The sequence below is a fragment of the Mustela putorius genome, unplaced genomic scaffold (assembly GCF_011764305.1).
Source record: "Mustela putorius furo isolate JIRA1106 unplaced genomic scaffold, ASM1176430v1.1 tig00003987_pilon_pilon_pilon, whole genome shotgun sequence".
In the NCBI taxonomy this organism is placed as follows: Eukaryota; Metazoa; Chordata; class Mammalia; order Carnivora; family Mustelidae; genus Mustela; species Mustela putorius.
The window spans coordinates 6,535,272-6,549,687 of record NW_025422126.1 but is presented as its reverse complement, the minus strand read 5'-3'; the positions used below and the strand labels follow the sequence as shown (position 1 = coordinate 6,549,687).

Sequence of the window (14,416 nt, the reverse complement as noted above, 5' to 3'; positions counted from 1 at the left end):
TGGTGTTCTGCATCTACCTGTAGCCCATTTTTCACTAGAGCACCATAAAGTGGTCCCTGCTACTCACTCGGTGCTAATGCGCTTGGCACAGTTGGCACAGAGGGGCACTGAGTAAATGTGTGCGCTTAGGGCTTAATGGGTTTACTCGATCAGTTCCAGGAGACCTAGATTCTAGTTTTACTGCCATAGGTTCATGGGTCAACCATGCTCAGAAAGCCATTTATTTTCTCTGTACCTTAGGAGGAGAGTTGCTGGAAATCACAGTGTTTTAGGAGAGGAAGGGCAGGCAGGTTGGGATGTGGAAGCATTTCTTTGTAAGCATTTTGGGTAAACTGTCAGCTCAGGAGAAAGGGATCGGATCTCTAAAAGTTTCAGTCATTTATTTCAACTTTGTTTTTTTAAGTATTTAGATTTTTCTAATTTTTTATTTGAAGTCATATATTCTTTTTCTTGAAAAGCAGTCCCAAATTGTATAAGCTCGAAGGACCACAAAACCCAGATTCTCTTGCTTCCTAATGTGAATGCATAGGCTAGCCAAGGTGGTCTGTCCTTTGCCAATAAAGCTACTGGGCCTTTTCTACAACTGCTCCCTCCATATGAGGGGACAGGTGATGATGGTGGTGGGAGAGAAGGAAGGGGAAGAGCACATCCTAGACTCCTAGACAGAGGAGCAGTGAGTCAGGAGAGAACTTGTTCCCCGTAACTAAAAGGAGGCCAGGACAGCGACCACCCCTGAGAGGACAGGAGAAGGCAGGGGCAGGCAGACCATGCCAAAGAGTGTGAATTTCATTCTGGCCACTGAAACCAGGGAGTGATTAAGATATAGTTAAAATTTAAAAGACCCCTCTGGCTACTGTGGGGAATGAACATGGGGTGGGGGGTGTTGGCAAGAGTGAAATTAGGAGACAAACCAGACTAGTGCCATCTGGGGCAAGAGAAGGTGATGCCCTGGACTGGAGCAGTCACGGCAGACATGGGCGGCAGTGGCTGGATTTGATACACACACTATGCAGACTGGATCTGGTGGGAGAGGAGAAGAGAAGGGAATCAAGGATCATGCCCCAGTGTGAGCATTTGCTGACAGGAAGAAGACAGTTTCAGATATGTCCAGGCTGAGGGGCCTATGATACTCCATGGGAAAGCATCAAGCAGATCTCTGACTAGGCAGAGCTGGCAAGAGAGATCTATGCTGAAAGTATAACTGTGGGGGTCATCAGCACAGAAATGGTTTTCAAAGCTGAGGGAATGGATGAGATCACATGAGAAGGGAGTAGAGAGAGAAAAAGAGAGGAGGACCTAAGATGGGGCCATGGAGAATTCCATATTTAATGATGGAAGTACAGGAGGAGGAAGACCAAAAAAAGAGAAGAACTATAGAAGGGAGGAAAACCAGCGGAGGCTGGTGTTAAGGAAGACAAGAGAGGAGATGCTTCGATGAAGGCCAAATGCCAGATGTGGAACAGAGTAGGATAAGGACAGAAAAGTGACATTTAGGTTGGCATCCACTTAGATAAAAGGAATTTCAGTCTACTGACAGAACTGGAAATCATACTGAAGTAGTTAATGAGGAACTGGGAAAACAGAACATAAATAGACCTTTAGTAATTAAATCAGTAGTTAAAAGGCTGTACTTCTTCTCTCAACAAATAAAAAAACACTAGGTTTTTGCTAAGTTCTATCAGATCTTCACAATAGTAGATAATTTTTATCTTACACAAACTATAAACTGTTCCAGAGAATACAAAAGAAAGGAAAGATCTCCATTTATCTTTTAAGGCTTTTAAAACCTTGTTACCAAAACCAGACAAAGATTATTAGATGAGAAAGAAAAATTCAAGACTAGCCTCATCTCAGTTCACAGAGGTAGATACTCTAAAAATTAGCAAACTGAATCTAATAACATAGGAAAAAATCATTACATATCATGACCAAGTAGAGTATATCCCAGGAGGCAAAAATGATTTAACATTAGAAAATGTATTAATACTTATTAACATATTAATATAGTAAAGGAGAACAAATACAGTGCTATCTCAATAGACTCAGAATATGCATCTGATAAAATTCAAAATACACACACTCAGTGTATGTGTACACACACACACACACACACACACCCCCACACACAGGAATATTATTCAGCCTTAAAAAAGAATAAAAGCTTGCTGTTTGCAATGATGTGGATAGAGCGTAGAATGCTAAGTGAAATAAGTCAGTTAGACAAAGGCAAATAAATATTGTATGATCTCACTCACATGTGGAATTTAAGAAACAAAACAAATGAAGAAAGGGAAAAAAAAGAGTGTTAGACTGAGAAACACCTTTAACTCTAAAGAACAAACAGATGGTTACCAGAGGGGAGGTAGGTGGGAAGATGGGTGGAAGAGCTGATGGGAATTAAGAGTACGTTTATCCTGACAAGCACTGAGGAATGCACAGAACTGCTGAATCACTATACTGCAGACCCAAAACTAATGCAACATTGTATGTTAACTATAATGGAATTAAAATTAAAAACTTAATTTTAAAAAATGGAAAAAACCCCAAATACACACATTCATGATTTAAAAAAACAACACCTAGTGAGCTAGGAATAGAGAGAAATTTCCTTTTGCTAATCAAGGATATCTATCCAAACCCACAATAAATATAGTATTTATGTGAAAAGTTAGAAGCAATCTCTCTCTTTTTTTTAAAGGATTATTTATTTATTAGAGCAAGAGAGAGCAGCGGGGAGAGGGAGAAGCAGGCTCCCCACTGAGCAGAGGCAGACGCATTCTCTTTAAAGTCAGGAGTAAGACAAAGCTATTCACTATTGCTGCTCCTCTTTAATAATAAAATATAATAAGAAAAAGAATAAAAGTAAAAACAGAAAGGAAGAAACAATGCCATCATTCACTGAAATAGTATGATTGTATATACAGAAAAATCTAAGAGAATCTAAGACAAACTACTGTAATTAATGTTAGCAAGGTTACTAAATATATTCAAAATACAAAAGTCAGTGGTACTCCTGTATACTAACCACAAAAAAGTTGGATGTTATTAATAAAAAATTTCATAATAACCACCAAAATGGCAAGCTACCTGGGACTAATAAAATATGTGTAAGATCTTTATGAAGAAAATCTTAAAACTTCATTGAGGTACGTTTAAAAAACAGAAAGAAAATATATAAAGAGATACAGGAGACCCCTGGGTGGCTCAGTCAGTTAAGCATCTGCCTTCGGCTCAGGTCACAATCCCAGGGTCCTGGGATCGAGCCCCACATCAGGCTCCCTGCTCATCGGGGAGTCCATTCATCCCTCTGCCTCTGCCCCTCCCTGGCTCACTCTCTCTTTCTGCATTCAAATAAATAAATAAATAAAATCTTTGAGGAAAAGATATCAAGTTCATAGTAAGGAAGACCTTTATTATAAAACTGTCAAATCATACAAATATAATTCATAAGTCAAGGAAAATCAAAAGAGTTTCGAAGAACCATAGGTAGGAGGAGCCTCACTCTATCAGACATCAAGAAAATCGGGCATATCTTCCTTTTCTTGCTATGAAGGAACATGATTTAGGAGTAGCACTCCTGGCTTCTCTCCATCCTCTCACTCTCTCTGTGAGGACAAGGGCCTTTTCTGATGGATGAATTTAGAGTGAAAAATAAAACCTGGGTATTCTTGGCCTAGTCCCATCTTGTTTCCCACAGGAGTCTCTGACTGCTCTCCATGGTGTAGTCAAGGGCCTGCCTCTGTGGAAAAAGCCAGGGATTCTCTAGTTCACAATGCAACTGTGAAGGGAAGTTTTATTTTGAGTGACATTTCTGCAAGTCCTTTTTATTACAGATCTTAAGCCACATTTTCCAAGAGTCTTCATCAGTAGTGATGAAACTGACATCGTGACTTCTATTAGTCTGTCTCTTGTATCTCCTCTCTCAAATGGTCCCAAATTTAGGGGGAAAGTATACTATTTATTGGGTACCCTCAAATCTCAACATGACTTATAGAAATTACATCTTATAATAGTGTAAAAATGTGGTATTAGCCCATAGATAGACAAATAAAACAAAGGAGCAGAACTGCGAGCCTGGGAACAGACTCACATATATAAGTAAACTTGGTACATGAAAGAGATGACATTACCAAATAGTGGACAAAAGATAGAGTCTTCAACAAATAATACTGGGACAATTTGCTGTCTGGACTGAGCAAGGTTCATTTAGTGATTCATCAGGTGGTATTATGGGTGGCCTCTTTAAAAAATAATTTTAGGTTATTTATCATTTGCATTATTGTAGCCTTTCATTAATTATATATCTTATTTCCAACTAGATCACAACCCCTTGAGGGTAGGGATAGAATCTTACATTTCCCGTTAACCCTCCAGAGTGCCTCTCACTGAGCTTTACACAGAGACAGCACTAAGTAAATGTCTGCTGGTTCATTATTATTTTACATTAAAACACAATTCATATCCCTCATGCCTCAGGGCATACAGGTCCACATCAGTATTAGGTATTTCTAATTATTTTGATATTCTGAGTAGTAGGATTCTTTAAACAATTGTGCATTGACTTAACAGGAATCCTATCTAAAAATCATACAACCAGAACACGCATTTTGAGGTTCAAAGAGGACAAAAATAAAAAATGTCAAAATAAAGGTCAAAGATGTCACTTTCTCATTATTCTCAAGGCCCATCCTTATGGCACAGAAGAAAATGAAACCAATCTTGTACCTTCCTCCCCACAAGTAATTTTTCTGTCTAACCTCTTATTTATTCTCACCACAAACCGGTGAGATGAGCAGGGCAGGGATTACCGATGAGGAAATTAAGTTTCTAAGAAGTTATACTTTAGGTTCACCCAGTAGGTTAGAGAAAGATGGCGGACGAGGAGCCAGTGTTCTTTAGAAGAAAATACACTGTTCCCAGCTGTCTAGCTCTTGAGGCCTGATTTCCATTTACGTGATTGTCAGTTACTGCCCATCGCCCAAAAATTCAAACTTCGAGAATTACTCAATGGCTAGTACACACAGCTTTCCACTTATTTAAGTCAGATGAACCAATCTCACGTTTTTGCAATAGACTTTTTCTTGCTCCTTCTCTTTTTCAAAGAGCCCGTCTATCTTGACAAAGCATTTGCAAGCAGCAATTTGCCCTCATGGTACAAGAGGCACTGACATCAAATATAAGACACATTCTAGCATGTGTCTCCTGGTCTCAGACTAGGTCCTGCCAAGCTGACTCTATTCACTGTCTGCTTTTTTCCCTTAACTCTCACAGCCACTGATCACGCTGTTATTTCTGTAGTTATGTCCTTCACCTGTTCTTTGAGGAAGTCCTAGTGGCCCCACATCTCCCTTTTGTGAATCACACTCAAGGATTCCGCACCCAGCTGACCTCCCAGTGTTCAAACAATATCCCTCGAGCCCACTCTCCTCCTGAGGATGCTTCACCCTGCTTAGCAAGACTGGGGGTTAGACCCACACATGAAAATGGCTGCCTTTCCTTTTCTTCAGGCATCTTAATAAAGAAGGAAACACAGAAGGCAGGTGAGGAGCAATGGGAAACCAGGAAAGTTTCTCAGGATTATTATCCGCATTCCAGTTTCTGGGTGTCAGAGATAAAGGTACTCACCACCTGACCATTAGTCCATGTTCCATGAAGTTTTTCAGGTTAGGGAGGGTTTGCCTCAAGTCTGGAGTCCCTAGTCCATGTTGATATCTTAGCTGCAAAGATGGAAAAATAGAATTAAAAGAAACTCTGCCAGATACGAGGCAATGTTTCCCAAACACGATCCATTCACTACATTTTTTTTTCTTCTTTGGGACTCTAAAAGAGGAAAGGTAAATATATGACCCCAACATCACTGACCACACTTTTGGGATGGTATTTAAAGGGAGTCTCTTGGGGCGCTTGATCGCCCAGTCAGTTAGGTGTGTGCCTTTGGCTCAGGTCATGATCTCACGGTCCTGGGCTCCCTGTTCAGTAAGGAGTCTGCTTCTTCTCTCCCCACCCTTGCACCCATGCCAGCTCGTGTATGTGCTCCCTCTCAAATAAATAAACAAATAAATAAATAAAATTAAGGTAGCCTTTTCACCTCCTGCTCCCTTGCTTCCTAAAGCTGGAGAAGACAAAGAATGCCAACCTATGGAGTCAGCATATTTCAAAGAGCCCCGTAGCGTTGGCTAACATCAGTTCCAGGGACATACGCTGTAAAACCAGTATTTTATTTTATTTTTTTAAAAATATTTTATTTATTTGGGAGAGAGAGAGACAGAGAGAGTGAGAGAGAGCATGAGCAGGGAGGAGAGGGAGAAGCAGGCTCCCCACTGTGCAGGGAAGCCCAATGTAGGGCTCGATCCCAGGACCCTGGGATCATGACCTGATACGAAGGCAGATGCTTAACGACTGAGCCACTCAGGCACCCTTCAGTATTTTGTTTTCGATACCGGACAGCTGGCATTACATACTCTGGGCACATTCAGCCCATCTTTCACTGACTCTTTCCTTTTGTGTAACAACCAAGGTTAAGGGTCATGCTGTGTTCATCTCTAATCCCCAACAGTGTCTGCCAGTGCCAGCACTCAGTTAATGCTTGCTAAACAAATAAATAGCAAGCCACTTTTGAGGACAATGTGCTCTGTTTTTCTCTTGGATTCCTAACTTTCCCTTTTGTCCAGAACTAGTACACAGAGCTATAGAGCTGATATGAGAGGCACTATGGCCTATGGATGGATCTGGTCTTAGTCTTACTTATTGCTGCTAGAGCTGATTTTCCAACCCTAGGTCCTTCTGCGTACCTAGGTAACTTGCTAAATGGTTTTCATGGTCTGTTCCTTGTCTCTGAACACCATTTGCTTCCTTAACTGCTCGTGATGGAGATCAGAGGCGAATTTATGTGCATATTCATACCCATGCTCTCTCTCCCTCACACACACATCAAATACACAGTTAAGGTACAGTAGAAATGTATTTTTCAAATTACATATATGAAAAAAGTACTCTGTAAACTGTGTACTGGTGTGTAAACATAAAGGATAATCACTTGTGAAGTCTTACTTTTCCAGCACCTAAATTTAAAAGTGACAAAATCAGGGGTGCCTGGGTGGCTCAGTGGGTTAAAGCCTCTGCCTTCAGCTCAGGTCATGATCCTAGGGTTCTGGGATGGAGCCCCACATCGGGCCCTCTGCTCAGCAGGGAGCGTGCTTCCTCCTCTCTCTCTGCCTGCCTCTCTGCCTACTTGTGGTCTCTGTCTGTCAAATAAATAAATAAATAAATAAATAAATAAATAAATAAAATCTTTAAAAAATAAAATTTAAAAAAAAGTGACAAAATCAAACTTCTAAATATTTTCTCCTCTTAAAAAATAAAACCAGTATGAACAAAAAAAATAGTTCTCTTTTGTTTGTATCTAGTACTGAACAGATTTTTTTTTTTAAGTATGAGTGACACTTAGCAGAGAAGAGTTTAGTTTACTCTTACTACCCTGAACTTTTAAAGGAAAACCCCCCACACCTAATCAGATCTCTTGAATGGTCTGAATACACACATAAAGTAAGGAAAAAGGAAACACAGAATATTAAAGGTAAAAAGGCATTTTGAATATAATTTAAGCTAATCCTTTCCTTTTGTAGGTGGGGAAACTGAAGCCCAGAAAGGGGAAATAAATTCTCCAGGGCCACGTGTTTCAATAACAAAGATATTATTAGCTACAGCCTCATTCTTACAACCTTGCTATTCCACCATCTACCCCAAAGTCTGAGAGGAAAATTGGTTGAAGTGCTTGAGAAGACAAAGGGAAAATATCCTTTTCCTTTTCCAAAGCTAGCTTGCTGACCTAAATCACCTCCCGAGATTTGCTGACCTTGAATTATAAGATCTACCCTATATTAAATGACATCATTTCTTAAATTAATATAAAAGCATTTTTCCATACATTGATAAAAGTAAAATGGCTGATATCCCAATGTGACATTCCTGAATTCATTGTTTCAATAAAAAAGTGAAATTGTTTACACATGGCATGGAAATTTCACCTGTGATTCATACTGAAAAATATTAAATATTAAAAAAAACCCCTAACTCATACTGAAATAACACAAAGCTCTGTGTGCCTGAGCCAGTACATAGTCAACTCCCGCCCCAGGTTCCACAGTGGAAGGTTGGTGTTGCATTCTTCGCAGAGACCAGAATGAAAATTTTTCTTCAAGACTGATTTCAATCAAAAAAGGAAAATATGGGAAATTCGAGCCTCTACCTCTATATTTGCTATATTGCATTATCATTTTTATCATAGAATCATAGGAATAGGATATTATAGCTTAAAGAGATCCTGGAGATCATTTTTCCAACCTCCTTCCTTTTATATATGAAGAAATGAAGGCTCAGTAAGGCAAGTGTCCTGCCCAATGTCACAGAGCTGACAAAGGACAAAGCCAAGGCTGGAATTTTTAAAAATTTTTATTTATTTTTAAAATCCAAGTATAGTTAATACACATCAGCTGTATGATGAATGTTGAATCAATATAATCAATCCTGATGCAATATTCATCATGTAATGATTCAATAATTCTGTACATTACTCAGTGCTTATCACAGTAATTGTACTCTTAGTCCCCATCACCTATTTTACCCATCCCTCCTTCCCCTCCCCTCTTGAAAACATCAGTTTGTTTTCTGTATCTCAGAGGCTGTTTTTGGCCTCTTTTTTCCCCCTTACTTGTTTTGTTTCTTAAATTCCACATTTGAGTGAAATCACATTGTCTGACTGACTTATTTCACTTAGCATTATATCCTCTAGGTCTATGCATGTTGTTGCAAATGGCAAGATTTCATTCCTTTTTATGGCTGAGTAATATTCCAGAGTAATATTTTGTGTGTGTGTGTGTGTGTGTGTGTGTGTGTGACATCTTCGTACATTCCACTGAATGTATATATACATGTGATATTTATATATATCACATCTTCTTTAACCTTTCATCTATGGACGGACCCTTGAGCTGCTTTCAGATCTTGGCTATTATAAATAATGCTTCAATAAACAAATAAACATAGGGGTGCATATATCCTTTCAAGTTACTATTTTTGTTTTCTTTGGATAAATATCCAGTAGTAGAATTTCTGGATCATAGGGTAGTTCTATTTTTAACTTTTTGAGGAGCTTCACACTGTTTTCCACAGTGGTTGCACCAGTTTGCATTCCCACCAACAGTGCATGAGGGTTCTTTTTCTCCACATCCTCACCAATACCTGTTGTTCATGGTGTTTTTGATTTTATAAGGCTATAATTTCTTTTCATTCTTTTTTTTTGTATATTTGAATTATCTTGAATTTTTAAGAATTTCTTAAATTTTAATTTTCAACATATAAAACAAATTCATAATACACATATATTACATTTTTAAAATAAAGTACACATACTATTTAATAAGCCTAAATTACTCCAAGGCTTATAATGAAAAAGCAAATTCTTTGCTCTTCAGTAGCAACTACTTTTAGCTGTTTCTTCTTTATCTTCATATTTCTAAGTAGTATGATTATATTAATTTTCCTGTTCTTTCCTATTCTTCCCAGTTTTAGACACCATCTACTGTGTTCCTATTACGAAAAATAAAAATTCAGCTTTTATATTACTCTTCTCTTACACAAACATTTTATCCCCTTACCCCTCCATCATCTATTGATTTTTTTGTTAAAGAATATGAGGATAAACTCCCAGATAAACTTCTTTTTATCCTCAAGATATTCAATACCACATTTTTGTTAGATCAGTATTTCACGTGTCTCTTACTATACCTGCAGAGATACTGTGCACCGCCAACCCTGCCTTTTTACTTATTCCTTACTCTATGCTCTATGAGGTACCTGATACCTCCTAAATCCTTCTGGAGTCCTGTGGTTTGAATTGCAGTGCTGCTTGAAGTCTTTAGGTTTTGGTTTTCTCCATTCTGTCAACTCAGTTTAACACTCATTTATTTGTTTGCATTCTTCTAAAATTTTGTTGACTATCACTTACTCTTGTCTCTTCTGTTCTTTTCATCCTCATGAGTTTGCAAATTCAAACTGTTTTATCTTTATTAGTAGTATTTCATTAGGGAGCAGACATAAAGGGGGATATTTAATTTGTTTATCATGCAGCATTTCAATAGTGGCTAACAAACTTCCTTATACCTTTTACAGAGTACTCACTGGAGGTCTATTTTCTGTCTTTAAGTCTCTCTCTAGGCATCATCCATCTGGCCATATTCTATCCATTCTCAAAGAGCCAACACAAGTTCCATTTCCTGTAGGTGGTTCTCTCTGATTACTCCAGGACAAGGAAGCATTTTACATCTCTTCTCAAATCTCTTCCTACACCATGTTTGCACGTACTGTCTTTGGAAAGCCCTAACTAATTCAGTAGGCACTTGACAAATATTTGTTAATAAGTTAAATCAATGGAATATGAGAGATAATGAGAGGCATCACGACAGCAATGAGCTTCAATGGAGATCTGTAAGTGACAGTGCGTCACTTCCTAGTTGTCTGACTTTGAATGTCATTTTGCTTCTCTGAGGAGTTTCAGTTTCCTTACTTGTAAAATGGTGAACGTTATCTGCCTTGCAGAGCTGTTGTAACGTTTAAATAAGACAAAATATCTGGAGTATTCCAAACTATATCTGGTAAATAGTAAGTGCTCAATAAACTATACTTATTGACATTTTAATACATATATGCTCTATACGTTTTCATTATCATAGCATCTACCACTAGGCTGGGCATAAAACTGGTATTCAATGATGGCTTATCACTTAACCAATTAGAATGAGAAATCAGAAAAGGGAAAAAAGAGACTTCCAGTCAAGGGGAAAAAAATCTTAACTATACTGTTTACTTTTTTAAAATGCTAATTTTTACTCACTTACTAAGCTTCTGACTATAAGCACTCCAAAGAGGCAGCAATGAACATAATACATGTCAATATCTTTAAAACAACTGCACAGAGAAATGGAAAGACTGGGTATGAGACATGGATGTTCAGAAGATTTGGGGGACAGAGCTCTGCTGAATGATCATGAGTGAGGGCTAGCCAAAGAATTTTCAAACCTCTTTTTATAGCCCGGGAATCCTTTGTTCAAATGAAATATTATTTATAGCCCAAAGTGTAAAACAAACAGGGAACCGCTCTAACTGTAGGGAAGTGGTGGAGTAGAGTCAGAGAACAGGCAGGCATCCTGTCTTGCAGGTTAAACACTCCTAAACTACAACATCTTTAGGAGCCTTTCAAAGTTCTGTGAGTCTTCTTTTAAGTGCTCTAAAATTATAGGCTGGAACCATGCATCTAAGGATTTTAATATAAAAATATGGTTTGCGTGATGCGTGTTCACAATGTGAGCAAGGAAAGCACATTAGCCCAGTCAGTGCCATTTCTGATGGTGTCAGAAATCAAACGTGGCTAAGAGGGTGTCTGGTCTTTATGTAGTCCCTTGAGGGGTGGGTGTGACGGAAGAGTCTACGGCAGGTACTTTTCTGGACACCTCCAGGGAAGTGTATAAAAATGAAAGGGGTAGGGTGGGGTTCGATCTTTTTTTATTTTACAACTTTTATTTATTTATTTGAGAGAGAGAGAAAAGGGAGAGGGAGAGGGACAAGCAGGCTCTGTGCTGAACACAGAGCCCAACATGGGGCTTGATCCCACGTCCCTAAGATCATGACTTGAGCTGAAATCAAGAGTCAGGTGCTTAACCCACTGAGCCACCCAGGTGCCCCAGGGTTCAGTCTTACATGCTATACTATGTCAGGTAGAGCTGAGCCACTATTAAAATGTAAATACTTCAGGAAAGAAACAAATCTGAATTTTTATTAAATAATTCTTGAATTATTTAGGGGATGTATTAGTAGAAACAGGAAGAAACAGGAGTTAGGCTGAGGAAGAAAAGACAAGGACAGGACAAGGGGAGGAAGAAGTACCTTTACTAAGTTCCTACACATTCTATTCTTTCATCCAACAAGTATTTATTTTGTGTCCATCAGGGTAGGCAGTGTGAATCAGCTCTGTCTCTGGAATGACAGGTCTGGACTCACAGTCTGCTCTCACCATGGAATGTATGTTAATCTTAAACAAGTCACATAACCAATCTATGCCTTGTCTATAGAACATGACCAGCACTGTTTGTCTCATCATATTGTTGTAAGAGTTCAGTTGGGATACTGACAGAGGATGGAAACTCCTGAGGCCTGATGTTTAGAGGGCAGTCATCAAAGCTGCTAAAGACCTGGAGCGCTAAGCTCAGGAGTTCAGCTTTTATCTTGTCAGCAGGGAAAATCTAGGACAGGGTTTTAAGCAGGAGACTGAACGAGGAAACAACTCCAAAAGCAGCTCTGAAGGACAGGTGAAAAGACTGAAGTACTCTTTCCTCCGATAAAATCTTACTTCACGTTCCATCCAAACCTGCCCTCACCAGCTACTATCAATACCACATTTCCCTAAAAAGCTTGTCTGCTCTCACTTCTGATTAGAGAAGGCAGATGCCAAGAAACCCAGGCAAATAAAATACTACTTTGGGTCTAACTGCCTCAAATTAGTCTCTGAAATAAACACCTTTTGTAACAACTTCCTACTGCACCACCACCCAAAGAGTCTAAGCAGTTTTTAAGTGGAATTTTGGTTTCAATTAGCTTGAATTTCAGCCTTACTTTGATTGGTTTAGAACTCCACGGGAGCAATTAAGCTTTTGTGCAACTGTAGAGTAAGCTAGTAGGTGAAAACTATACATACATGATAAATTAGATGGGGAAGTGGGAAGAAGCAATGTTTAGTGGTTTCCCTGGAAAAATGAACAAATGCTATTGTCTATTAGCAAAAGAAAATCCCTATACTAAAATAACCAGGAAGATGTGGCTTTATAGTTATTAGAACAAGCACAAGGAAAGAAAACTAGGGCAAAGAATACATTTAGACCTCAGCAGATAATCATAACCATGTCAATTCCATTAAATATCTTTCTCTATTTTCCTCTCCCACACCATCTCCTTGTATAAAAATACACTATTTCTCCAAAGCCACATCTTGGTTTCATCTCAAATCACTATATATTCACTGTGTGTTTCACCAAATTAAGACTGATTAACTATGACTTTAGAACCTTTGTAGCTGAAATTAACTAGTTGCTACAGTTGGTAAATGGTGCTCCACTGACTAGGTAAGACCATTTGCAGCTCTGTAGACCATATTTTAAAATAAAGTGTCTTGAACTTCTAAGGAATAAATGCTGAGTTCTTGTACTCAGTGAGCATCTGCTTATTGAGCTAAGAGACCTAATTTAATATCAAAGTGCTCAATTTTATTTTTATTTTTTAAACACACAATTTTTCCAGGCCAGGAAGGACTCTAGGGGTTCAGGAATCATTTTGTCATTTAGGTTTTGGCAGGAGAAATTCAGTTTAGACAACGGACACAGGCACGCACATGCGCACGCGCGCACACACACGCCCATACCCTTCCAAACTATATTCATCTACACAAGGCCACTTACTGCGTGGCTTATTAGTTCCATATGGGACTTGAGCTAAGCTGCATGATATGTTTGATACAAACCGTCTGTTACCGTGAGGGAATGTGGATTAATACAATGCTTCAATAAAGGTTACTAAAAGATCAACACTTTCGTGATGGGATTACAATGAATTTGACTACAAAGAGAACTGGTCTATAGGAACTGAAAAAATAAGAAATTAAAAATGTACATATGCATCAAAGACTTAATCTTAACTCTGGAGTTCTGGCTTATGTAGTCAAAATCTCTATTGGACTAGTTACCAATATTTCAATTCATTTTTAAATCCTAAGGTTTCACTGACATGAAACGAACTACATGAGGAGCTTAAAAAAAAGGGTACCACCATGTCAAAAATAAAACCTGCTTTCATAGAAGAAACTACAACTCTTTCAAAGATATGGAAAAGCTACTTAAAGAATATTTAATATGAGTAATAATATTGTTTCTTACAGTGAGTCATTGCAATATATACCTCTAAAGAAAAGTATAAAAACCTGATTATGGGCCTCTGGTTGCGAGTACAACCTAAGTGCTTTTCCATCCCCATCTACAAACCATGCCAGTTCTTTTCCAAAATAGGTATGTTTTAATATAAACACTGGACACAACTGACCTCAGGCTTCAGAAAAGCCCAAAAGTCAAGTCTAAGAAATGGAAACCTTCTTCTATTCCTCCTCCCAATTATACTATCAACTACTGTTAGAGTCAAGGGATTCATATTATAGCTGAATGGCATCTTTGATAGCATCAGCCCACCTGCTTTAGTGACACTGTATGGGAAGTACAAGGTTATGCCACCTTTCTAAGGTTGAATGGGTTGAGTCTAAGGAACAGAATGTAGGTGTGCTGAGTTCTAACAGGTTCTTTTCTTTATATCACATGTTGTA

The 14,416-nt window shown here is 38.5% G+C and overlaps 1 protein-coding gene across 7 annotated transcripts in view; it reads right to left on the bottom strand.

The window, feature by feature from the left end:
* Positions 1-14,416, bottom strand: part of UVRAG (UV radiation resistance associated) — a 302,103-nt gene that overhangs the window by 19,424 nt on the left and 268,263 nt on the right. For 6 of the 7 annotated variants that reach the window (XR_006604217.1, XM_045071444.1, XM_013064295.2 and 3 more), the window contains one exon: positions 5,626-5,717. The exons of the other annotated variant lie outside the window; for it this stretch is intronic. Coding sequence is in view for 5 of the 6 variants with exons in the window: in XM_045071444.1 (XP_044927379.1) it covers positions 5,626-5,717 (92 nt within the window). In the remaining variant the exon portion in view is untranslated. The remainder of the gene's footprint in view (positions 1-5,625; positions 5,718-14,416) is intronic. 7 annotated transcript variants of the gene reach the window in all.